General features: G+C 48.6%; 1 protein-coding gene across 1 annotated transcript; it reads left to right on the top strand.

Annotated features, from left to right (window-relative positions):
• Positions 1–1,984: 1,984 nt before the first annotated feature.
• Pola2 (DNA polymerase alpha 2, accessory subunit) lies at positions 1,985–25,704 on the top strand. The gene is made up of 18 exons (XM_050137744.1): positions 1,985–2,327; positions 4,279–4,403; positions 5,553–5,644; positions 6,020–6,077; positions 9,215–9,321; positions 11,504–11,697; positions 12,084–12,172; positions 13,692–13,847; positions 14,267–14,329; positions 15,180–15,222; positions 17,933–18,057; positions 18,793–18,831; positions 19,692–19,765; positions 22,888–22,996; positions 23,116–23,222; positions 24,004–24,063; positions 24,166–24,292; positions 25,265–25,704. The coding sequence occupies exons 1-18, from the start codon at positions 2,249–2,251 to the stop codon at positions 25,418–25,420; spliced, it is 1,803 nt and encodes a 600-aa protein (XP_049993701.1). The 5' UTR covers positions 1,985–2,248; the 3' UTR covers positions 25,421–25,704.

Here is a 25,704-nt window from a genome sequence, read left to right as displayed (position 1 = left end):
ACCCAATGGCTCAGGCCAGAATGGAGTGATCGTGCTTAAATTATGATTGGCCAGATCGGATGGCCAGATCGAAATACTCCCCGCCCTGGGGGGGGGGGGAGGGGTTGCGCGCGCATGCGCTGTGGGCGCGCGTGCGCACAAGTTGCGCACAAGCTGTCAAGTTTGACGTGGAACAGCAAATGGTGCCCAGGCCCCGTGCCCCTGACATGACAGCGCCATGGTGCACGCTACAGTGGTGCACAATTTTAATCCCAGAATTTAGGAGGCAGAGGCAAGTGGATCTCTGAGTTCAAGACCAGCCTGGTCTACAGAGTGAATTCCAGGACAGTCAGAGCTACACAGAGAAACCTTGTTTTGAAACAAAACAAAACACTACTTTGGGGGCTACAGAGAGGGCTCAGCATTTTAAGAGACTTGCTGTTCTTGCAAGGACCCAGGTTCAATTCCCAGCATTTACCTGGTGGTTTACAACTGTCCTTCACTCCAGTTCCAATGGAACAGATGCCCCCTTCTGGCCTCCTCAGCATCAGGCATGAACACAGTACACAGACATACATGAAAGCAAAACACTCATATGCATAAAATAATAAAATAATAACAGTCAAAAGAAGCATGACTTTGCCTTATTTATTTATCCATTCATTTCTGAGACAGGGTCTCCTGAAGCCCAGGCTGATGCTGAACTCCTTATGTAGCTAAGGATATCTTCTGGTCCTCCTGCCTTCATTCCCAAGTACCGGGATTACAAATGTGCCAACATCTTCGTTCATCAGATGCTGGGGTCAAACCCAAGGCTTGCTAAGCAAGCACTCTTCCACTTGAGCTACAACCCTCATCTCTATGAACAACTGCTAATTGGTCCAAGGTTCATGACCTCTCATTATCAAGAAAGACTTGGTGGCAGTGGTTGTTCATGTCTTTAATCCCAGCACTCAGGAGGCAGAGGCAGGTGGATCTCTGTGAGTTCAAGGCCAGCCTGGACCATAGAGTGACTTCCAGGACAGTAGGACTGTTTCACAGAGAAACCCTGTCTCGAAAGAAACAAAAAAGTCTTAAGTCTTAGGTATCAGGTGTGCAGTAGCCCTGACACTAAACCCAGCTGCTGTGCTATCTGCCGCCAGTGCTTTGGCTACTGGTGTGAACAATCAGTAAGGCTTTGTTTTGTTTTTCTGTTCAAGTCTTAAGACTGTGACCTAGGATGGCCGCAAACTCCTGACAACCCGCCTGCCTGAGCCTCTCAAATGTTGGGATTTCAGATATGAGCCACCATGCCCAGTTCAGTGAGACTTTTTTCTTTTTTAAAGAAGTTTATTTACTTTTGTTTCAAGACAGGGTTTCACTGTGTAGCCTTGGCTTTTCTGGAAATTGCTCTGTAGACCAGGCTGGCCTTAAACTTGGATGTCCACCTTCCTCTGCCTCCCGAGTGCTGGGGCTAGAGGTGTGCTAACGGTGTCTGTGAGCACCTGAGCAAATGTGTGCTTCATGTGCATGTAGGAGCCTGCGGAGGCCAGTCCCCTGGAACTGGAAATCCTTACTTGTCAGTTTTTCACCCCGATCCACAAAAATGTCACAGGCTCAGAAAAACAGGCCTGTCCCTGTGGATGACAATCACAGCAGCTATAACAACCGTATTCCCTACGAAAGCCCCTCTTCGACCAGGATCAACCAAGGCACAGCAGGATGGAGATGCTAGGGTGGAGTGGGAAGGAGCCAAGGCACCCTGCGTGCTCAGCACAGCAAGATTCAGCCACTGCAAGCAAGATACGGCCGAACAGCGCCTCCTGTCCAGGAAAAAAAAAGGATAAGCAATCATCGCGGAGCTTCGCAAAACAGGCGACTCCTGAAACACTCTACTCGCAGTGCAAGGTCGGGAATCTCCATTTCCGCGCGGACAGGACGGCGGGCGCTTTCTGCGCAGCCGCAATGGGACGGACCGGGGCGTGCACGCCGAGGGCGGGGCTGACCCGGTCCTCGCGCAAGCGCGCCCCAGCCAAAGCGTTTGGCGGGTTTTTCCTGACTGAGACGCTGAGCAGTAGCTTCGGATGTAAGTTTTCTCTCCGGAGCTAGACCTTTCGAGTTTTCTTTTTGTTGACGCCTTTCTCTGTGATCTGGTGGCTGGGGTCTTCTGGGGGCCCGCGTCCCTGTTACCTTCGCCCAAAGCGAAAGGACAAGCCTCTGCTGAGCAGGCTTGAACTGAGGTAGGAGCTGAGGCGCCGGCCCCCGCGCCGGGACACCCCGCCGGGACACCATGGCCGTGTCCACCCAGCAGCTGGCGGAGGAGCTCCAGATCTTCGGCCTGGACTGCGAGGACGCTCTAATGGAGAAACGTGAGTCCCGGACCGAGGGGGTCCCTTCCAAGTTCCATATGCTTGGGTCCTGATGAAACGACGGGTGACGTTGCCAAAAGGAGACCCTGGAACCATTTGCAGCTCACAGTTCATTATCTGTCGCTCGTGGCTTTTCTCATCAGAGTTGTTTTTCAAAGACAGGGTTTGCTTCTGTAGCCCTGGCTGTTCCAGAACTTACTGTGTAGACCACTGGGCTGTCCGGCCTCGAATTCTCAAAGATCACCCGCCTCTGCTTCCCGAGTGCTGCGGGATTAAAGTGTGCCCCGCCATGCCTCGGTCAGTGTGGTTTCAGCGGTCTGTGCAAATAGGAGCTCCTCGAGGTGGATCCCTAATACGTAATTTTCCTTTTGGAAGAAACTTCAGGGGGCTTCTTGACTCTATAGATGGAGGAACACAGGCAAGGAGAATGGATTGTTTAAGCTGTATGCCAATCCCTGTCTCTTGCTCTGGAGTCCGTGCCTCACCATACTGGTCCCTAGAGTCCACCGGGGAAGACCTCAATCACACATCTCAGTGAGTTGGCTTCAGAACAGCACTCCGTGTACCCTCACCCGAGCCACCCGCCAGCACTTTGAACTTCTGGTTTTGGGAACTAAGACCATAGTGTAAACGGACTTGCCTCTTATCCCAGCACTTGGGAGACTGAGGCCGGAGGGTCTTAGAGAATGCAAGACCAGCTAGGGCTGGACACTGAGCTCCTGTCTGCTTTGCTTTTAAAGGTTAAAAAAAGCCGGGCGATGGTGGCGCAGGCCTTTAATCCCAGCACTCGGGAAGCAGAGGCAGGCGGATCTCTGAGTTCGAGACCAGCCTGGTCTACAGAGCTAGTTCCAGGACAGGCTCCAAAGCCACAGAGAAACCCTGTCTCAAAAAAAAGCACAAGCTAGTGTGATACACTTCTTTCGTGGAGACTGAAATACTCCAAGTCCTTGTGAGGACTTAAAACGAATCTGTTCTTGCTTTTTAAAAATTTCTTGAGACATGGCCTCTTTTTGTAGCCCAGGCTGGCCTCACACTAGCAGAGATCCACCTGCCTCTGCCTCCTGAGTGCTGGGATTATTTATGTGAGTGTGTGTGTGTGTGTGTGTATACACGTATACACAGCTACACCGAATGTATGCTGAGCCCTCCAAAGCCGGAAGAGGGAGTCGGCTTCTGGAGCTAGTTAGTGCTGCTCGCACGCACGTCAGGAGTACATACTACATACTGGCCGTAGCTTCCCTGCCACCACTCCTGGGTGGCCTTTGGATTTTTCACCACCTCTTCTCAGCCTTTAAAAATTCATTTTCGCTGGGCAGTGGTGGTGTGTGCCTGGCCTCTAAGGCAGAGGCCGGCGGATCTCTGAGTTCAAGGCCAACCTGGTCTACAAGAACTAGTTCCAGGACAAGCTCCAAAGCTACAGAGAAACCCTGTCTCAAAACAACAACAAAATAAAATTCATTTTCATGTGAATGTCCAGGACTCTGTCAGAATCGCTTCCTGCTGCGTGCATCACTCCCGTGTGACACTCTTAGTCCTCCTGGGTCACTCTTAATCTGACTGGTTAGCCTCTGTGCTTTCTTGTTCTGTCTTCACCCCGGTAGTGAGCTTCCTGTGAACAAGAACAAGTCTTCTTGTTCACTGCTGTGTTCCCAGGGCCTGCGAATAGGCAGTAACTGGATAACAGGAGATTACTTCACCTCAATATGAAAACAAAAAGAAGAAAACAAGGGGGCTGGAGAGAAGGCTCAGAGGTTAAGAGCACTGGCTGCTCTTCCAGAGGTCCTGAGTTCAGTTCCCAGCAACCACATGGTGGCTCACAACCACCTGTAATGAGGTCTGGTGCCCTCTTCTGTCTCTTGCCGGTAGAATGCTATATACATAATACATAAGTAAATCTTAGAAAGAAAAGACGCGAGCTAGGTTCTTCCTTGCCCGATTTCTCTCCCTGCAGTGGCAGAGCTGTGTGTTCTGTACAGACAGACCGAGGAGGGAATGGTTAGCGAGCTCATTGCCTTCTGCACCAGCAGGGGGAAAGTGTGCCTTACTCCAGAGATCCTGAGCTCTTTCGAACACGAGGTAAGAGCAAATGTGAGTTAACTGACGGCATTCTGCTGCCCGAAGGTGTGCACTCTAGGAAGAGATGCAGGCTCGGGTCCCAGCGTCAGCTGGGTCTTTTACTTCCTTTCTTCCCTCTGTTACTTTCTGTCAGTGTCTTTTCAGTTCTGTACATTTATTTATGTTGTGTGTGTGCATGTGTATGTGTATGCACACCTTGCTACAGAACTTAGAAGACAGCTATGAAAAATTAGTTGTCGCCAGATGGTGGTAGCTCACATCTTTAATACTAGAGAGGCAGGCGGATCTCTGAGTTTGAGGCCTGGCCCAGGACAGCTAGAGCTACATAGTGAGACCCTGTCTGGAAATGAAGAAAGAAAAGTTGATTCTCTCCTTCTACTAAGTGGGTTCTGGGGTTCAGATTCAGCTTAGCATTGACCATTAGGCTTAGCACAAGTGTCTTTGCCCATGTCACTTACTATTTTTGAGCCTTGTCTTTTTTCCTCCTGTCCAGTTCTAATAACCTGTGTTTTTAATATGATTGTTGTAAAAATTGTTGCAAAAATTGATGGCAGGTGTGAAAGAGAATTATTACTAGGATTATATGTTGTCAGCAGACAGTTATTAGAGAAGCTTTTTAATTTTTATTTACTTTTATTATTATTCTAATGTGTGTATGTGTGCATGAGTGCAGGTGCCTGCAGAGGCAGATCCCCGGACCCGAAGTTACAGGCAGTTGTGAGCTGAGTGTGTGTACCAATCCTGATCCTACTTTCTCCCAAATGCTAGCAAGATAGGCATGATCCACCGTGCCCAGCCTGTCATCTTTTTGTTTTAGAGACAGGGTCTCACACTGTGTAGGTCAGGCTGACCTTGAACTCACAGACCCACCTGTGTCTGCCTCCCAGTGTTGGGATTAAAGCTGTGCACTAACATGCTACTTAACACTTTTTGGAGTAGTTTATCTTTGACTCTGTGAGAATGGGCTGATACTGGAATTGAACCCAGGGCTTCTTGCATGCCTGGCAAGTGCTCTACCACCTGAGCTATATCTCTATTTTTTTCTGCTTACATTTGGAATGCCTGTTACTTCTTCAAATAGGAAATGCCCTTCCTGTTATCAGACTATGGAATAATATATTCACCATCTGCTTTTATTCTATTCCTCAGGTTCTAAACAAAAAATTATCCAAAGCCTGGCACAGTGCCTCCAAAGACAGTGGCCATGCAGGAGCCAGAGACATTGTTTCTATACAAGAGCTGTATCCTTTTATGCAGAAGGCCTTTGCACTAAGCCACATATATGTATTTTGTAATTTCTCAACAGTTGTATATATAATTTAAAAACAAATTTTTAAAAATACCTAACTTTCAGTTTCTTTTTTTCTTAAAAAAAAAAATTTATTTATTTATTTATGTATGTATACAATATTCTGCATGTGTGTATGTCTGCAGGCCAGAAGAGGGCACCAGACCTCATTACAGATGGTTGTGAGCCACCGCGTGGTTGCCAGGAATTGAACTCAGGACCTTTGGAAGAGCAGGCAATGCTCTTAATCACTGAGCCATCTCTCCAGTCCAACTTTCAGTTTCTCAACTAATCTCATTTAATTGCTCTCCTTGACTAGTGTTTTCAGGATTGAAGCGGAGGAAGAAGAGGAGACCCTTTTGAACTCTTACACCACACCCTCTAAGGTGAGCATGCGATATCTGGAAACTGCATTCTACAAGTAACAATCTTAAAAATATATCACAAAGCTGGGCTTGGTGGTGCACACCTTTAAACCCAGCACTTGGGAGGCGGAGGACGGTAGATCTCTGTGATTTCTAGGACAGCCTGGTCTACATTTTGCTTCCCATGACAGCCTGGTCTCACCAGAGAAAGTAAGTTCACAGAATTTCGCTACTAAGGTTCACAGTCTGAACAACATGTGTGAGGATATGTCCGCCTCGGTCCACCTTGGATCTGCCACTCCTGCCACATTGGTTTTCTTGTTCATCTTCAGGCATACAAACATACGCTCACCTCGTGGCCTCTTGCTAGGGGCAGCTAGCCTGTCTAAAGTAGCAGCTTCCTTCCTCCCCCTTTACTGTATCCATTCTCTTGCTTTATCTTTCGCTGTGGACCGGAATTTTGTTTCATCCCTCCTTCACAGAAGCTCCCAGATCACGGATGCTGCTTCATTCACTGTTCTTTCCCCAGGGCCTGGCCCATGACATCTGCAGAATTCATGTGTTAGAGGAATCTATTTGGAAAATAGCTAGAGAAAATGTATCAAACCCCCAAAGTCATGTTTATCCTTTGTCTTACTCATTCTTCCTGGTGAAACATCTCCTGAGAACTGGGAGTGTAGCCCGGGGGTACATGTTTAACGTGTGCAAGGCTCTGGAGTCCATTCCCAGCAATTCCCTAAATACCTAAGGAAATTATCCAAATCACGGAAAAAGTTATATGCATGATGAGGCGCATCATAGCATTATTTATAATTATAAGAAATTAAAAATAACCTGTAATCTAGCAGTAGAGAAGGAGGCAGAGAAATTAGTTATGAATTCAATCATAGAACAGGACTAAGGATTGTACCAGTGTAGGAGGATGCATATAGAATTTAAAAATGAGTGTATAAAATGCTGTAAGTTTTCTTTGTTTGTTTGTTTATATATTTATTTCTGTTTTTTGAGACAGGGTTTCTCTGTGGTTTTGGAGCCTGTCCTGGAACTAGCTCTTGTAGACCAGGCTGGCCTCGGACTCACAGAGATCCCCCTGCCTCTGCTTCCCAAGTGCTGGGATTAAAGGCGTGCGCCACCACCGCTGGGCTTTGTAAGCTTTATTTTTAAATTAGGGTAATTTTTTGTTGAGGCAGGGTTTTGCTGTGTAGCCCTACCTGGCTAAAATAACCATTCCTTAATTGTATCTTAATATCTTTTAACTTCATATGTAAATTAAAATAGTTGCTCTGGCTGAGCACTTGTGGGACATACGTTTAATCCCAGCACTCAGGAAGCAGAGGCAGGCAGATCTTTCTGAGTTTGTGGCCAACCTGGTCTATAAAGCAAGTTCCAGTACAGCCAGGGCTGTTACACACTGAGAAATCCTGTCTCAAATAAATAAATACATAACAAATAGTTGCCCTAGCCAGGCAGTGGTGTACACACTTTGAATTCCAGGGAGGCAGAGTAGCAGCATGTCTGAATTCAAGGTAGTCTGGTTTACATAATGAGTTCTGGGACAGTCAGGACTATCCAGAGAGACACTGACCAAAAAAAAAAAAAAAAAACAAGATATTTTAGAGGAGCTTGCAGTTTATGTGTATGGTTATTTTAGAGGACCAGTGGGAGAGCTCAGTGAGCAGAGACACTTTCAGCGCAAGCCTGGTGACCTGACCTACAAAAAGGTGGATGGAAAGAAGCAGCTCCACAGCATTGGAGCTGCACTTACACCGGGGCACCCGTGCACACTCTCCAATAATAAGTACAAATGGGAAAAATAGCTTAAAGCCTAGTTTGTAAGCCAGGTGTGGGGGCTCACGTCAGTAATCCTAGCACTTGTGAGAAGGGGGCAGGCAGGTCAGGAGCCGAAGGATAGCCTCAGCCACATTGGGTTCAAGACCACTGTGGGCTTTAATACCTGAGATACCTTTAATATCTCAAACAGAAACAACCCAGAGGCTGGAGAGCTGTCTCCTTAGTTACACGATCTCGCTGTTCTAGCAGAGGACCCAAGTTTTATTCTCAGCACCCACATCAGGCAGTTCACAGCTGTGTGTAACTGCAGCTCCAGGGGTCCTTCCCAGGCACCTTCACCTGCATGCACATGCTAACATACACATAAATAAAATAAAATCTTTAAATAAATAAAACCACCAATATTTAAAAGTTAATTTTTGATGCAGTTTCTGTGTTTTTGAGTCAGGGTCTCACTCTGTAGCCCAGGCTGACCTAGAAGTTGGATAACCTCTGCAGTACAGCTTCCCAAAGCTAGGATTTCAAGTATGAGCCATCATGCCTGTCTTAGTGATGGTTCTGAGTCTGTTCTCACCTTGGGTCCCATAGACTACCAGTTGATACTTGATGATGGCATTTCCTTAAATGACCAGCAGGAAGAGCCCCTGAGTCAGAAAAGTTCCTGCGTGTGAACTGTAGCCCTTGGGCTGGGCTTGACATTCGTCTCCCAGTCAACACCCCATTATCCAAGGTCTTGGGAATGAGGTCCTGTGATTGGTTTTCATCCTTTACTCTGCACTTATCTTTGACTTCTTATTGGTGAGAGCAAAAAGAAGAAAAAAAAGTAGTGGAAGAGAGAGAAGAAATGAAAAAAAAGGGGAAAAAAAAAACCAGATGTCACCATTAGTGAGGTGTTCGCTGACTACTCTCTCCAAGTATGAGCTCAACTACCTTATCTGCCTGGAGTTATTCCAGGCTTTAATTTGGAAAATGTGTGGTAGACTGGGCCAAAAGAAGTGTAACAGAGTCCCATCCCCTCTCCAGAGAATGTGTGCACGCAGGTCAGAGTCATGCATTGCCAAACTCAGGCCTTTTCTCAAAGCACAGAGCCATGGGGATGGAGATGTGCATGCCGGTTGACAGGTCAGGTGGCTGGGCTGGCCATCTCCTTTGGGAAATGTTTGCATTCTTTTCATGACAGCCTTCAGAGTGCAGATAGTGTCCTGGTGGGTGTTGGGTTACTGCTGAGGTTTATGTGATCACTGCTTGGAGACGGCTCCAGAGGATCCTGGGCCACTCTGTCCTTTCCAAGGAACTGCAGCAGCTCTCCACTTAATTAGCAACCTGGAGCCAGAGTGACGGATTTCGTTTGCTCATCTTGTTTCTAGGGTCCTCATAAGCGAACTAGCAGCACCCCAGAAACCCCCCTAGTGAAAAGGAGTGTCTCTACTCGTAGCCCACATCAGCTTCTCTCTCCATCAAGTTTCTCCCCGAGGTATGTATCATAATTGATCCAAGTGCAGAGAAAGCCGCGCCTTTCTCTGGACAAGGCAAACTGCAAGTAACTTATTAACCGCCCAAGGAGTAGGCTGAGTAGGGTGTCTCTGCAAACTAGCTGGAAAGCCTGTAGTTCTCCGCCTGTGGAAAGTTACTGTTTTGTTTAGTAATTACGGAAACTTGCTTTCCACCCACTTCTCTAGGGCTCATTTCCTAGATGGGGAACTGATATCTCCTATTGAAAACAGCCTGGCTATTCAGAAACTCAGGCATCTGGTGCGTCTGGTCAGTCAAGGCAAATAGGCTCTCACCTGCTCCTACTCGTTTGCGTTTACTTGGGTTTCTTTTTGTAATCTGAAGTATTTTTTAAAGGAAAAGTATGTGCCTTTGTCCGCAGCATTGCGTAACCTGTTCATCCCGTGCTCAGGTGACAGCTCGTTTTGGAGCGTTTTCTCATCGCTGCACCTTTGCCTTCACGGGCTCAGTTGATACTTTCTCATGGCTGCCACCACTGTCCAGAAATGTGCAGAGATCACGTGTGGCTCTGAAATCCATAAGTGATAGGTCTCCATTAGAGAAGCCCACGGACGTAGGGCTCTCCCATCAGGATGGGGCTCAGGAACAGCATGTCAGCCATTTAGGGAACTACCAGCCTCTGGGCCCTTCTAAACCAACCAGAGTGTAGGTTTCTCGGTTCTCTCACTTTAGAGAGTCAGTGACGGGCTGGAGAAACTGGCTGCTCTTGCAGGGAACACAGGCTTGGTTCTGAGCCTCCTCATTGTTTCTCCAGTTCCATGGATCCACGAGCTCTCTGCCTCTGCAAATACCAGGCACGCAGATGGTGCACATAGAATACAGATCTTAAAAAACAGGGGCAGTGACTGAAGGCTCTATGGCCATTGACTGTGGGTGGTTATTGGATCCTCAAGGACAGTTCGGTTTCACCGTGGTCCACCTGGTCTGGGGAGATCTCAAAAGTTCCCAAAGTCAACTTGCTAGACTTAAACGGGCACCTCTGAAACCTACGGGGGCTCAAATAGTTGTTGCAGAGCCGTGGTGGGCGTTAGCCTCTCTAAGCAGGAAGGTCTTTAAATCTGTTTCTGTGGCTTGTTTGTGGCTGTCCCCTGTGAGCGGCTGATGGTGCTGGAGGGCTGCTGTGACGCGTGCCCCTTCGGGTGGAGCCCTGAGGAACTGGTCACTTCCCCGCCTGATCATTTGTTTAATGTACACTTAAGAAAGCTGACATCAGAGACTCGTTTTGTAATTGGTGAAAGCAGCCTGTAAATTATGTAGGTAGAGGCAGCCCTGGAGATAAGGTAATGAGCCGAGCTGTTTTCTGTAGCTCTTCTGCAAAGGAGGGATGCTGGCAGCAGTTCCGACCATTACCTTGGGAAGTGAGTTCCTACAGAGTTAGTGTGCCAGGTGTAGTGTGTTTCTAGACCTTTCCATAAGCAGTGTTCAGAAGCTTCCAAGCAGATTACCAGCCTCCAAGTATTTGTGATTTACCAGTCGGAGTGGACACAGAACTGGCCAGTGCAGCCTTGGAGTGAGGGTAAGGGGTGCTTGCTCCCTTTTAACCGTTCATTCGTTTGGTTATTTTAGTGTCATTTGTTCTTTGAACTAACTGTACTGGGAGGTTTTTATTTGCTTATTTATTTATTTATTTATTATTATTTTTGAGTTAGGGTCTTATGTAGCTTAAGACTTGGCTGAGATTGGCCGTGAGGTCCCGATCCTGCCTTGGATTTCTGAGCGCTAGGATTGCAGATGTGTGCCACCATGCCTGGATTCAGCTGTACATAGGTTTTGTATTTGCTCAGCAATCTCTGACCCATTCACTGTTTCAGGATCAAATGATGGGTTGGTAACCATGGGTGACTCACAAGAAGAAAGGAAAATAGTTGAAACTTGCCTGTGCTGTCAATTCAGAGTACCTTTTGTTTTGCTTCATTTCGTTTTTATATGTTTTTGTCTTTAAACTTTTGTGTTCTGGTGTTCCTCGGGGCCTCATTCCCGGAATTCCTGAAAGGTCAGAGTACTCGCAGCCCCTCCACGTTGATTAGATCTTTAAGACGGTTTGCTTTTTCTCCAGGCCTCCCAGCCTCGCCTCCTCCTGTTCCTTTCTCAGGTAGCTACAGTCACAGCAATAATAATCCACTAATCCATTCTGTTCCCGGCAGTGCTGCCCCTTCCCAGAAATACAGCTCCAGAACCAACCGAGGAGAAGTGGTCACCACCTTTGGCTCAGTACAGGGCGTGTCCTGGTCAGGGAGAGGAGGCTCTGGAAGTGTCAGCCTGAAGGTCATAGGGGACCCAGAGCCACTCACGAGCAGCTACAAATCCATGTTTCAGAAGCTCTCAGATATTCGTGAAGGTAACTGGTTTCCTCTCGGACGGTTGGGTGGGTTTAAAGCCCATGGGAGGACAGAGAGAAGTGAAGTAACAAAGCCTGGCTCAGCTGGTAGCCTTTGATTCCAGAAGTTGGTCAGTGTTCCTCTGGCTGCTCTTTCAGTGATGGGGAAGGAAGGACGCTGGGTGATGCTGTTGTGAAGGAGTTTGGCTCTTGAGTTGTGAACACTCGCCACTGCTTTCTTGAAAACCAAATTAGTAATCATGTCAGAAGATGACCTGAGGTTCAGACTGGACAGATGTCCATGTTCCTCCATCCTGTAGGATGATTGTGATCCTGGACGGTGTGCTCTGTCTTTTCGTGCCGAGGGAATTTCTTACTGACAGCATCCTGTCGCCTTTGGATTGCAGTTCTGACCTGTAAGATAGAAGAGCTTGGCAGTGAACTGAAGGAGCATTACAAGATTGAGGCTTTTACTCCTCTTCTAGAACCAGCACAGGTAAGAGCCATCTGAGGATTTCTCACTAATTACCACTACTCTTAATTCCTGATGAAACCATGCTGGCTTTGAATTGAGAAGCCTGCCAGTGTCTGCCTCGAGTGCATGTGCCACCACATCCGTCTCAGACTATTACGACTCTCGGAAGTCAGTGGAGAGGCTCTTCTCCACTCACCAGTGTTCTAGTTCATCAGCCTTGGTTGGCTCTGGTGAAAACGGGTCCCTCTAAAAAAATACACGTGATCCCCGCCTGTGTCGCCAGACTTCCTTTCCTACCTTGTGGACTGGGTCTTATATACATGCAAAGGTTGAAACCTTGTTTTCTCATTGGTGGAGGACATTGCCTCTGGAGAGCCCCTGCCTGTAGAAGTGTCTGGGTTTGCCAGGTGAGAGCAAGAGGCTGGAAATTCTCATTGCCTGGATGATTCCTCTGGTTGAGCACTGACGCAGATCGACAGCTGCCTCTGGCATCTAGAGTGACATCATGCCTTAGTTCTGGTGCGGGTGCTTCCTCTGGAGCATTGCTAGTCTAAGAGATGTGTCCTAAACAATCCCTGATTGAGTGTGCCTTTGTCCTCTGCTTCCAGGGAAAAGCAACCATATATAAGATTTTGTTCTTAGCCGGGCGATGATAATGCATGCCTTTACTCCCAGCACTCAGGAGGCAGAGGCAGGTGGAACTCTGAGTTTGAGGCCAGCCTGGTCTACAAAGCTAGTTCCAAGACAGCCAGGACTGTTACACAGAGAAACCCTGTCTTGAAAAAAAAAAAAAGGAAAAAAAAATCTTTGTCCTGTAGGAAGTTTTGGAGAAATTGACAGGAAGTGTGGGGGCAGGGCCGCACATGAGGGAAAGATTAGATGTACTCAGTTTGCTCCCGAGAGTGGAAGCCCTACACAGGAAGCCGTTAGAGATTTCAGTTCCATCTATGAAGAGCTTCCTGTGGAAGTGGTAAAGTGATGTCCCACATGGTATCTGGGTACTTGGGAGCCCAAGGCAGGAGGATTGAGAGTTAAAGATAGACTGACTGTGTTGTGTAGCAAAACCCTGTGGGGAGGCAGGAGCATGCATGTACCAAGAGGTACTCTAGCATGGCTGAGGATTTGGCTCTGGAGCCAACTTCTGGCCTTCGGTCCAGGCTTCACTATTTTTGATCTTAATGAAGTTAATTATATGGCCCCACCGCTTGTTCCTGGGTGTTGCCGTTAGCTACGGTGGTCGTGAGGGTTGAATGAGTTAATACATGTCAGCTGAGAAGAGTGTGTGGCAGACTCAGTGAATGTGATCTATTAATAGCTGTGGTTTGCCAAAAGTGCTGTGGGCTGCAGGGCTTGGGATTCCTCAGACTGGGGATGCTCCCGTTCAGGCAGCCTCTCCAAGCACACCTGGTAGGCAGGAGGCGGACTAGACACCCCTGAAGGGTCCTTCCACTTTTAGTGGTGATTCTGGGATCACCCCCCAAAACATTCCATTTGGGGTCTCGCTGTGCCGTCATTCTTATGTTCTCTCTTTCGTTGGTAGGAGCCTGTCATCCTGCTGGGCCAGATTGGATGTGACAGCAATGGGAAGCTGAACAGCAAGTCAGTGATTCTCGAGGGAGACCGGGAACACTCCTCAGGCACTCAGATTCCAGTGGATCTGTCCGATCTCAAGGAATATTCTCTCTTTCCTGGGCAGGTGAGACTGTGGAGCCTCTGGGATGCAGACCTGAGAGCTTGGTTTCCCTCTCTGTTGCTATGAGATTGGGTTGTATAGGGCCACTGTCTTAGAAACTGTTTTTTCCTCTCCTTGGTCCAACCTTGGCCCTGGGTCCAACTGCTCAGGTTCAGATCCCAGCTCCACCTGAGGTGTGTGGCTGTGGGTAAGGTACTTGACCTCGAAGCCAGGAAGTCTTCAGCCACAAAATGAAATACAGATTCTTACTTTCTGGGATTGTTGTGAGAATCAGGCCGTTTGTACAGAGCGTAACTGTGACTGATAGAGCCCCCTTCGCTTATTCTTTCGAAAATGCCAGGATCATAATTACCAACGGTAGTGTATCTCAGACCTCTCGTTTATCTCTCCTAGTCAGCAGTCTTGTGTTTCTTGTCTTTCAGGTTGTAATTATGGAAGGATTCAACACCACTGGTAGGAGACTTACTGCCACCAAACTCTATGAGGTACAGGATGGGCCCTCTGCCACTCCATGTTTGCTCCAGGCTCGGTATATGTAGTTCTGGTAGAAGAAACTAGTCTTTTTCAGTCTTTGAATGTTTGTTAGTAGTTTTTGTTTCTAGACTTGGAACTCACCTCCAGGCTGTGACTTAGCGAGCTGTTTAGAGAGCCCAGCGGCAGGTGTTTTAGACCATGAGGTCACACACGTTTCTGTTACATTGCCATTCATTACAGTGTCAGTGCAGCCATCGGCCTCGCATCAACAATGACTCTGGGGAAGTCCCACCAAAACTTCATTTACAAAAACCGCTGCAGTTGCTGGGCAGGGTGGCACATGCCCTTAATCCCAGCACTTGGTAAATAGAGGCAGGTGCTCTCTGAGTGAGGCCAGTCTGGTCTACAGAGTGAGTTCCAGACAGTCAAAGATATGCAAAGAAACACTGTCTTGAAAAACAAAAAACAAACAAAAAATAATGGCTGCAGTCAAGTTTGGCCTCAAGCTGTAGCGTACTTATCTCTGCTCTCAACTAAGGTCCTTACAGATTTCCATAGGATCCCAGGAAAAGTAGTGAACTCCCTTCTTCCACCCTTACCCAGCATGCCAGTGACACAGCCACCCACTTTGCATGGGATGGCCAAGTGTTTTGTGTTTCCCCATTGCCTGGTCTGCTTAGTCATGGTGGAGCTAGAAAAGTGGCGGAATCTGGGCTCTACCTGTGATTCCCAAGAGCAAGGCAGAGATATGTCCTCTCCTTGCTTCTCACAGTCCTCCCACTGCACCTGCAAACACTCAGAGCCATCCATTACCAAAGCAATGGCAGGAACGAGACCTCAGCTGAGCTCTTTCTGTTCCAGGGTGTGCCACTTCCATTCTATCAGCCCACTGAAGAGGATGGAGGTAAGTTTTGGTTCAAATTTTTTCTTGCCAATAATGGGGGTGATAGGCAAAGTCCTAGAGAAAGTTGCCCAGGCTCAAGGAAACAACAGAAGCTGTGTGGGAAAGGCATGCAGAACAGTAAGACCACAGCTAATCACTGGACTTACAAGCCTTTTCTACAAGAGCCACCAGGGGTCCCAACCTGAGCACTGACAGTGACATTATCTGGGCTCTGGTGATAAAGTAAACACCTGTGCTCTGGATGCTAACGGGCATGTGAAGGTACTTGGAAAGGGGAAATAATATACACATAACCCAAACTGGGTGTCCCTGATGGAGTCCTGGAGGAGAAAGGGACACTGTTGGAAAACCTGGTTTAGTCAGCAGTTAACATACTGTTAATCCCAGCAAATGTGCTGTATTGTAAGAAATGTTCATGTTAGGGGGCTCTGGAAAAAGACAGAATTCTGTGCTCTCTTTGCAAGTTTGTGCAGTTCTATCATCATTCCACAATAAGGGTGTCATTTGAAGAAATAGTTTCTGGCCAGGCATGCTAGTGCACGCCTTTAATCCCAGCACCTGAGAGGCAGAAGCAGGTAGGTTCCTGCATTCAAGTCTAGCCTGGTCTACATAGGGAGTTCCAGGCCAGCCAAGGCTACATAGCATGACCCTTATCTTTTTTTTTTAAAAAAAAAAAAAGAAGGGCCAGTTGGTGGTGGCACACACCTTTAATCCCAGCACTCCAGAGGCAAAGGCAGGCAGACCTCTGAGATCAAGGCTAGCCTAGTCTACAGGGTGAGTTCCAGGATAGCCAGGGCTACACAGAGAAACGCTATCTTGGGGGGAAGAATTGCAGAACAAGTGACCTGGATTGGAAAAGCAAGATAATAAAAAATATTTGTGAGCCGGGCAGTGGTGATGCATGCCTTTAATCCCAGCATTTGGGAGGCAGGGGTAGAGGCTGGCCTGGTCTACAGAGTGATTTCCAGGACAGGCATCAAAGCTACAGGGAAACCCTGTCTGAAAAAAAACCTAAAAAATTTAAAAAAAAAAAATTTTTTTTTAAGTTAACAAACTTTGTTTTAAAATTCCCATAAACTGGGGTGGCGGTGTTGCTGGGTCGATAACACGTGTGCAGCATATGTGAGGCTCTGGCTTTGATCCCCCGCTGCCACAAATGAAAAGGAGGATGGGAGCTGGAGAGATGGCTGAGTGGTTAGGAGCAGTGGCTGCTCTTCCAGAGGACCTGAGTTCAACTCCCAGCACCCACATGGTGACTCACAGCCATCTCTAGTGGGATCTGTTGCCTTGTTCTGTCTGATGTCATCATCTCTCATGCAGGCATACGTCCAAATAGAGCCAATAAATCTTTTTTTAACAAAAAAGAGGAGGGGAAAGGAAAGTATTTCTAAGCGCTTTTGTAAGCAGAGTAGAACAAACACCAGTAAAGATTTTCAATACATGCCAGTGCTGGCATATTGCTAGTACCCCACACACGCTGATGGCATGTGAAGCCATTCTTGAGATGTCATGGAATCAAAAACTATCTGTGTGGGGGATAAAGGTAGGTTCTTCCTGGTCTCAGACCTGAGGCAGCCTGAATATCACTTCCATGATCCCATGGGGCCTGTGAATATGTTACTTTACATGATCTGAGTGACGTGGTAGTGTGCACCATCAGTCTTAGTACTTAGGAAGCAGAGGCAGGCAGATCTTTGTATGTTCAAGTCAAGCCTGGTCCTCATAATGAATCTTTTGGATGGGATTATACAGGTGGGTTGAGTGCAACCACATGGGTCCTTATGCACACGGATGGCAGAAGGATCAGAGTCGGAGGATAGAAACCTCAGACCACTGGCTTTAGCCTCAGATCTGTCAGAGCCCTGCTGACACCGTGACTGCTGCACTACGGTGACCAGAGCTGTAGACAGTAAATTGCTTTAGCTTTCAAGTTTGGAGTAAAGCATTTTTTAATTTTTATTGTTATAAGATTTATTTTGTTTGTTTTTATGTGCATTGTGTATGGCTATGTTCACTTGTGAGTGCGGGTACCTATGGAGGCCAGAAGAGGGTGTCAGGTCCCCAGGGCAACAGTTATAGGCAGTTGTGAGTGGCCTGATGTGGGTTCTGTGAACTGAACTTGGGTCCCCAAGAGCAATAGGCAAGCACTCTTAACTGCTAAGCCATCTCTCAGTTCCTAAAATAATTTCTTACAGAACCAGTATGAAAGTAATTGAGGGATTTGGGGGGGGTTGTTGTATAAGCTACAGGAGCTAGCTCAGACTGACTTTAAAAACTCAAATCCAGATAGTTCTCGGGCTAGACAGGTACTGGAAACCCAAACTTGGGGTGGGGGGCACAGGCCTAGCAGCTTTAGTGTCCAGGTAACATGAGAATCCAGCAGAGTCGTCCAGTGTCTGGCCCTCCAACAGCCTGCCCTTCTGAGCCCACATTCTCCCACTGCACTGAACCCCCAGATGGTCCTAAGTTCTGCACAGTGTGAGCACTTGTCACCTTGATGGATTCTTCCTCACTGACACTCTGCTCACACTGCCCAGTTTTTACTTGGTTCAGTGTCCCTGGGGAGGGATGAAAGCCTCAGCTTCAGTCCTCAGACCTGCACTCATGGGACCTGATGTGCATTTTCCTCCAGTGGCGGCCCTTCATTATCTCTCAACCAATATCAGTTTTCTTCTTTCTCCTCATGACCTTGCAATGCCTTCTGTCTCAGATTTTGAGCAAACTATGGTTTTAGTTGCCTGTGGGCCTTATACCACTTCTGACAGCATCACATACGACCCCCTGCTTGATCTGATCACCATCATCAACCATGACCGGCCAGATGTCTGTATCCTGGTAGGTCCTTGGGTAGTAGTTTGCAGGGAGGCTGTAGGGTGGGAATGAATCGGCCTTGGAAAGGGTTGTAATGCTATTCTAAGTTCTTAAGAAACATTGATCTGTCTCATTTTACAAAGACATTTTATTTTTAACTCTTTCCTTATTTTTGGTGTTTTTTGTTGTTGTTTTGTTTTGAGACGAGGTCTTACTACATAGCCCTGACTGGCCTGGAACTCACTATGTAGACCAGGCTGGTCTCAAACTCTCAGAGATCTGCCTGTCTTTGCCTCTCAAGTGCTGGAATTTTTTAATTCTCAGTCTGTACCTCTGGACATACATGTGTAATCCATAGCCGTCACTAAATCCAGAGGGCCAGCAGTATTGTCTTCTCTGGTTTTACAGCAGTCTTGCTCTGTCTTGGTACTCTGATCCACATCTAATCTCTTTTTATGGCTAAGATAGTACTGGTAACATAGTGGTCTGTTGTTCTTGTTAGGCATGAAAAAAAACAGAAGAGAGCCCAGTGTCGTATGAGTGGGGTTATAGGGCCCTGGGAAGCCCCCTGAGGGAACGGAAGTCAGATGCTCCTTGGTTCATCTGTCACCTTCCTAGGCTCTCCAGGCAACCTTGGAGGGACAGGTGGACCAGGGCAGGGAACTGCTTTTAGACAGTTTGTCTAAAAGCCTTTGCAGACATGGAAGATTCTGATTTGTTCTTTGGTGCTTTTGTTTCCCTACCACTGCTCCTTTGCAGTTTGGACCTTTCCTGGATGCTAAACACGAGCAGGTGGAGGTAAGTGCCTGGGGAGGGGAGCGGAGAGGAGGGAATGAGTGCCTGCACTCTACCTAGACTCTTTCAGTTTCCTCTTTTGGAGTTTATCTACGTCTGCAGCAGGCTTACATCAACCCTGTGGCTAACGAGGAAAATATTGTCCCTGGCTGTATACATTAAATACTTTGAATTTGAAGACTCTGTTGCACTAGTACATAAAAACATCTAGAAGCCAGGGAGGGAGTTGGAAAAATAGGTGATTCTTTTGTCTACCCCAAGTCACTACTTAGATGCAAAAATAGTAACAAAAGCAGATGGGCTTCAGCCGTGGGTCTGGCTGTCTGGTCTCAATGCCTATGAAACTGACATACTAGCCTCTTCACGCAAGAGGCAGGTTCTGTGGAATCCTTTATTTGGCCATTGCCCAAGCTCACAGCTCATGTCATAGGTCCTCTAATACATAAATCACGGTTCTTCCTAGGACCTTGGTCTAGGGCCTGGGCCTCCTGCCCTTTGTTTGCTGGGTATTTCACCTCCATAAACAAGATTTCAATGCAGGCTTCATCCTAGACTGTTCCGTGCACATGCAAGAGAATTAATTATTCCCTTATCTAGACTCAGCTTCTTGCAGATGGACAGCCCACCCCACCCCCGTTTTTTTGTTTGTTTGCGATAGCATCTTACCCTAGAACTGAGCTGACTTAGAATTCAGTCTGTCCTGGGCTGGCCTGGAACTCACAGCAGTGCTGGGATTACAGAGCATGAGCCCCCGTGCCTGGCTCCATCTTCCTCATCGTCACATCTCTGTCCACTCCATGCCCCTGGGATCATCCTGCAAGCCTTGGCACTTCTCCAAGTGCAGTTCCTTTCCTTTCTTGCAGAACTGTCGGCTGACAAGCCCATTTGAAGACGTTTTCAAGCAGTGCCTGAGAACCGTTATTGAAGGAACAAGAAGGTCAGTGTTCCAGATGGAGGGCAGACCTGGAGCTTTCTAGGTTCTTCCAGGACTTGCCAGTAGGAAACTGAAGCTGCTTGGACCGTGTTTGTTCCCATCCTTTCTGGCCTTTTGGACTTAGAGATCAGACAGAGCCCTTGAACTCCTGTGCTCAGTTGGTAAACAGGCGTCTTTGTAAGTCAGATAAACAAACTTGGAAGGACAAACTTCACACACTCTCATCCTTCGGTCTTTCTCTTTACTTCCTTTTCTCACTTCCCCTTGTGTAAACTGTTACTCCATGGGAATATTCCCAGGGTGGTTTGGGGAAGAATTTGATTGGCAGTGAAATTCTGAGAGGCCCCAAGCCTCTCATTGCATGAAGGGAATGTTTTGGGGTAAGCCCAACTTTCTTCCCTGAGTCAGTGCTTCCCAATGGTGGCGGGTGGCTGCCAAGGGCTAGAGACTCCAGTGAGAGTGAATCCTGAATCCTCAACCTAGCTCCAAAGACAGGCAGGACTGAAAGGCCACAGCACTGACATAAGCGCTGTGGTCCTGGATTGTGCGGGCCTCCTGATCCCAGGAAGGGTTTAGAGCTAGCTGCAGAGAGTCATCAGGGAGCTGGCCCCTCGGCCAAGTCAGAAAGAAAATGTCATAGTGGAGAGTCTCCGGGGATTTGCTGCCTGTTGCTGAACTCATAATAAACAAACATTCCTGAGGCTGAGATTTAAAAACAGACCTGTAACAAAGGTGGTTTTTAAAGGTCTTCCTTCCGCCTTCTGTCCTGAGAACAGATCCCAGGTTGATTAGTTGTAATACAACCTTGTGCTGGCATCAGGCCTGGCTGGAGTCAGGAGACTTGAGCCCTCAGCTGCTTCTCTTCCCCTCCCCTCTCGAACAGAGGGTTACATATACCGTCCCTCTTCCCACAGGCTTGTTAGGGCTCCAGCTGAGTTCATGAAACCAGGGAAATGCCGAGGTCTTGAAGAGATAAACCCTCAGCCTCCCAAAGCAGGGACAGGCACTGGAGCCGCACCCAGCACTGACTGGTGCTTCCAACATGAGTTTGGGTTCTGATTTTGGTTCTTCATCCCATATGCTATTGATAGCAGTGATACAAACAAAGAATAGACCAAGCATTGTTGCCCTGGGAGCCAGTACCCAGCACCACCAGGCACTTTCATCTGTGGCTAGTGTGAGCTGCAAAGCAGGACGCAGCCCCACCCTGCCAGAGCTGTATATAAATGGTGCTAAGTCAGAAATGCAGAGCACCATGCAGACTCGGCAGATGTGAGTGAGGCCCTTGTAGCAGCCGAAGGCCCTGATGCACCTCTCTGCTCAAGAGACAGCAATGAGACACTCCCACCATCTGATGTGAAGTTGTGCAATACTGCACATAGTTGGAATTTTCTTCCTGGCCCCTCCCCCTATAGCCAGCTCCAAGCCTTGAGCAGAGGCTGCTTCCTCCTTAACCTTTGCTCTTCTGAAGCCAGTCCTGAACAGCAGTCTGGTCCCGAGAGGACAAACAGCTTAGCCTCAGTCCTTTGTACCTTCAGACTTCCACTCCTGGAGACCTGGAGCATAATTTCAGCTTGCTCTCTGGCTTGTTCACCAAACTCTAGCACCCACATGGTGGGCTTGGACAATGGCAGCGAACTTGGTGTCCGAGAGACTGAATGATATGCAAAGTACCTTTCCCAAGATTATGATGCCCAATTACAGTGGACCAGTCCCCAGTGTCTGGTCATATGTTCAAAGTCCCTGTGCGGGGTTGGAAAGGTGGCTCAGCAGTTAAGAACTATTGCTTTAGCCAGTGGTGGTGGCACAGGCCTTTAATCCCAGCATTTGGGAGGTGGAGGAAGGTGGATCTCTGAGTTCGAGGCCAGCCTGGTCTACAGAGAGAGTTCAGGACAGCCAGGGCTGTTACACAGAGAAACCCTGTCTCGAAAAAACAAAAAAAGAAAGGAAAAAGAAGTATTGCTGCTGTTACAGAGGGCGAGAGGTTGGCTGCCAGCACCCACATCAAGCTTCTCGCCACCCCCTGTAACTCCAGCTCCGGGAATCTATATCCGTCCCACGGTTTAAGCACAAGAAGGAAGCGACCACAAGTGAGAGCTGTTGGCCGGTGCCAGGCTTGCCCTCACTGCAGCAGTTGGTGCCAGGCTTGCCCTCACTGCAGCAGTTGGTGCCAGGCTTGCCCTCACAGCGGCGGTTGGTGCCAGGCTTGCCCTCACTGCGGCAGTTGGTGCCAGGCTTGCCCTCACTGCAGCAGTTGTGCCTGCTTGGTTTACAGTGGCCCTTCTGCCAGGATAGACAAGGGAGCCAAAGAGCAGGTTTGCCCTTTTCTCTTTTGTGTGGTTGTAGAAGCAGTTGGCCCTTGGAACCACAGCTTTTTTTTCTCCGCTCCATGTTGTAACCCTAGAGACTCTCCTGTCCCCATCAAAGGAACAGCTGCCTCTGCTGTTGCTGTGCGGTATTTCTTTGACATTAGTTTGCTGAGGAGTAGAAACAGTGTGGCTTCCTGATGTGAGTCGGGGAGTGAGTGTCTTCAGTGTCCAGGAGACCTGGCCCTTTACTGCCTGAATGGTTTGGTTTGAGGGGCAGCCTTAGGACCTGACCTCACTTGTTTGACCTGAGTCGTGTCTGCAGAGAACTGTATTGTCCACAGGCCACCTGGACCTGTAGAGTGGAGTAAAGCTTAAGCTCAGTCCCAGTCCCGAGACTTCCTCCTTAACAGGGTCTCACTCTGTAGTCAGGCTAGCCTCAAACTCGGGTCAGCCCTCTCTGGCCTCCCCAGGGCTGGAGCTGCTAGTGTGTGCCGTCCATGCCCAGCTCTAGATCTCAGTCCCCCCCCCCCCCTTTTCCTACCAGACAAGAGTTCTCCTCTGTAGTGGGAAGCCACATAAAGCAAGGGACTGTGTGTCCTGAGCTATATGGACCAGCTCCAGTTGGACACATGTATGTGATAGCAGATTGCTTTTCCCTCGCAGGGGCCCTGAGAGACAGTGTCTGCTCAAAGTAGAATGCCATCCAGGTCTTCCTGGAGGGCTGCTGGAGGAAAGACATGCTTACACCTTTAACCTGTGGCCCAGTTCTGCTGACTCACCTCTTGTCCCTCTTGTGCTTGTGTTTTGACAAAGCAGCTCCGGCTCCCACCTTGTCTTTGTCCCATCTCTGAGGGACGTGCATCACGAACCAGTATACCCACAGCCACCTTTTACCTTCCCGGAGCTGCCTCGAGAGGACAAAAAGGTACCAGCGCCTCCTCTGGCCAGTGAGCAGCGGTGGGGGAGGGGAGAGAGTCCCAGCTCTGTGGGGAAGCTCTCTAGCAGTTGTATGCAGATGTTCATGTCAGCGGCTTCTCATTTCAGCGAGTGCAGTTTGTGTCAGAGCCCTGCAGCCTCTCCATAAATGGAGTGATGTTTGGCTTGACATCCACAGACCTGCTGTTCCACATCGGGGCTGAGGAGATCTGTAGGTAAGAAACATTCCTTGTCAGCCGCAGACAGCTGGCTACTGACATCACCAAGACATCGCCCCCCACCACATCATGCCACTTGGACAGCCTTGTCAAGAAGTTCTGAGAGCCACACTTTATACCAAAATTTTAGGCCTTTTCTTTTCTGCTAAAGGTAGCAGTCAGATAAATGTATTTGTTACTGTCACGAGTTTGCCATGTCTGCCAAAGACATGCCATGTTTGCCAAAGAACCAAGTCTGTTGTGTCTACATGAAACACTAGGTGATGGAATCCATATTTTTGGCTCCAGTCTCTTTTTTTTTTACCATCTCGTTTGTGACCTGAGCACTCCAGTGTCCTCTGTAGACTTACCGTGGATTTATCAGACAGTGAATGTGGGGCACTGCCGGACCTGGTGTCTAGGCTAGGCAGTCGGTTCTTCCATCAAACCTTCCTTGCCAGGAGAGAGATGAGCTGAAGTTCAGTGGGTGTGCACTGTGGTGTGGTCTTTGGGGTCGCCTGGCTGTGTGTGGCTTCATGGTGCAGAGACTGTCCTCTTGTACAAGGTGGTTCAGCCCCTGCGCCGAGGCCTCCTATATCCTGATTCCTAGGGTTCTTCTTTCCCTCTAAGCCCCGTGCCCTGCTGCCCTGTCTGGAAAAGAGCCAGCTGCTTGCAGTGTGTCTGTGAGCTTCCCCCGTAACTGTGCCCTTGCTGTTCAGCTTCTCTCTGGTTGGCTTGAGTCCTCGGGTCCTCCCTGAAGAGGACTGACAGAGAAACCTGGTTCTGCCCTTCTTTCTAGCTCTTCTGGGACTTCAGACAGATTCAGCCGAATCCTCAAGCATATCCTGACACAGAGAAGGTGCGCGTGCCAGCCCATAAACATGGGCAGTGTGGAGACTGGGAGTGGGGCCTCCCCGGGTTCCTGCATTGACTGCTACTAGAGTCTCTTTCATCTCTGCAGCTATTACCCACTCTACCCGCCCCACGAGGACATGGCCATAGACTACGAGAATTTCTATACCTACGCCCAGCTGCTGGTCACCCCTGATGTCTTCATAGTGCCGTCGGAGCTGAGGTACTTTGTGAAGGTAGGTTTGAACTGACTTTTTTTTTTTTTTTTTTTGGTTTTTCGAGACAGGGTTTCTCTGTGGCTTTGGAGCCTGGAACTAGCTCTGTAGACCAGGCTGGTCTCGAACTCACAGAGATCCACCTGCCTCTGCCTCCCGAGTGCTAGGATCAAAGGCGTGCGCCACCATCATCCGGCTTTGAACTGACTTTTTTTGCACACATCAGAACCTGACTTTTCCTTCCAGATTACCTGGCATTTGCTTGACCTGGGCCTACTTAATGGGACAGTGTCTGCTTGGGGCCAGCACAAGGGCTGATTGTTGGGGTTGTGGGGTGACAAATAGTGTAAGTGTGGAATGAAGCAGGGACAAGCCACCTGTGCCCACCTGAGTAGAGCTTAGGTGTCAAGGAGTGAGGACTTTAGGCCATGTCAAGGTGACCTGGGAAGATGTTGCTGCCTGCCTGCCTGTCTTTCCCTGAGTTCTGACCTGACCTCCCCGTGAGCTCAGCTAGTAGTATCTTGAAGAAGCTCTTGATCTCTGATCTGCACACTCAGCCGCCTCAGGCTGGAGTCCCTGGCAGGGAATCCACACACCAGCTGGGTCCAGTCCAGTCTTAAACAGTGGTTTGTCTTCTTCTCTGGGGAAGGAGTCTTTGAGGCTAGGCCTGTGCAGCCCGGGATGTCCTGGGCTCTCACTTTCCTGCCTCGGCCTCCTGAGTGCTGAGATTACAGCATGACGCCCACTCAACTCCTAAGTCTTTCTTCATGGGGAAGAACAAAGCTGTTGGGATCAGTTTCTTCCCCGAGCATAGGAGCTCCTTATCTGCCAGGTCTTGGCGTTCTCTGTTTTGCCCTAGAGAGTCTCTAGTTACAAGTGAACACATTTGCCTGAGTGGTTGCCTTCGTTTCTGTTTTCTAAATCTCGGTGTAAGATTCTGACGATGTCACACCCAGTTGAGAGCTTCTAAACCCAGTGTTCTTTCTTTCCCAGGACATCCTTGGCTGTGTCTGTATGAATCCTGGACGACTCACCAAAGGACAAGTGGGTGGCACCTTCGGCCGCCTCTACCTCAGGAGGCAGCCCGGGGCCACGGACTGTAAGGGCAGGCAGGGCCTGAGTGTGGCCGCGCAGGTCGTCAGAATCTGAGTCTTCAGCCTAGGTCGTGTGGCCTCACCGACACCGAGAGCCCAGGTACAACCTCTGATGACCAGACTATTGGAGCACCTGACACGGACAGGGACAGGACTGCAGGGCTGGGCCCCTGTGCCGTTGGGCCTAGATCTGAATCGTGCATCTCACCTCTCTTCTTGCTTCACAAAGGACACAGGGTGTCGAGAAGTGAACCATCTATGGAGACAGCCTGCCCAGAAAGGCAGGAAAACTTCATGGTTTTCTGTATAAATCAAACACAGCGTTTGGAGCAATAAATA

Source organism: Alexandromys fortis, unplaced genomic scaffold (genome assembly GCF_014885135.2).
Source record: "Alexandromys fortis isolate MF-2015 unplaced genomic scaffold, M_Fortis_MF-2015_v1.1 scaffold_3, whole genome shotgun sequence".
NCBI lineage: Eukaryota > Metazoa > Chordata > Mammalia > Rodentia > Cricetidae > Alexandromys > Alexandromys fortis.
Note: the sequence above shows the minus strand (reverse complement) of the source record. Positions and strands in the feature narration are given on the sequence as shown.

Bases quoted from the DNA above. Each gene is read 5' to 3' on its own strand.
- Pola2 (XM_050137744.1), top strand. From the start codon at position 2,249: ATGGCCGTGTCCACCCAGCAGCTGGCGGAGGAGCTCCAGATCTTCGGC. The intron at 12,173-13,691 runs GTAAGAGCCATC...TTTCGTTGGTAG, and splicing joins CTCTTCTAGAACCAGCACAG to GAGCCTGTCATCCTGCTGGG. The intron at 24,293-25,264 runs GTAGGTTTGAAC...TTTCTTTCCCAG, and splicing joins AGCTGAGGTACTTTGTGAAG to GACATCCTTGGCTGTGTCTG.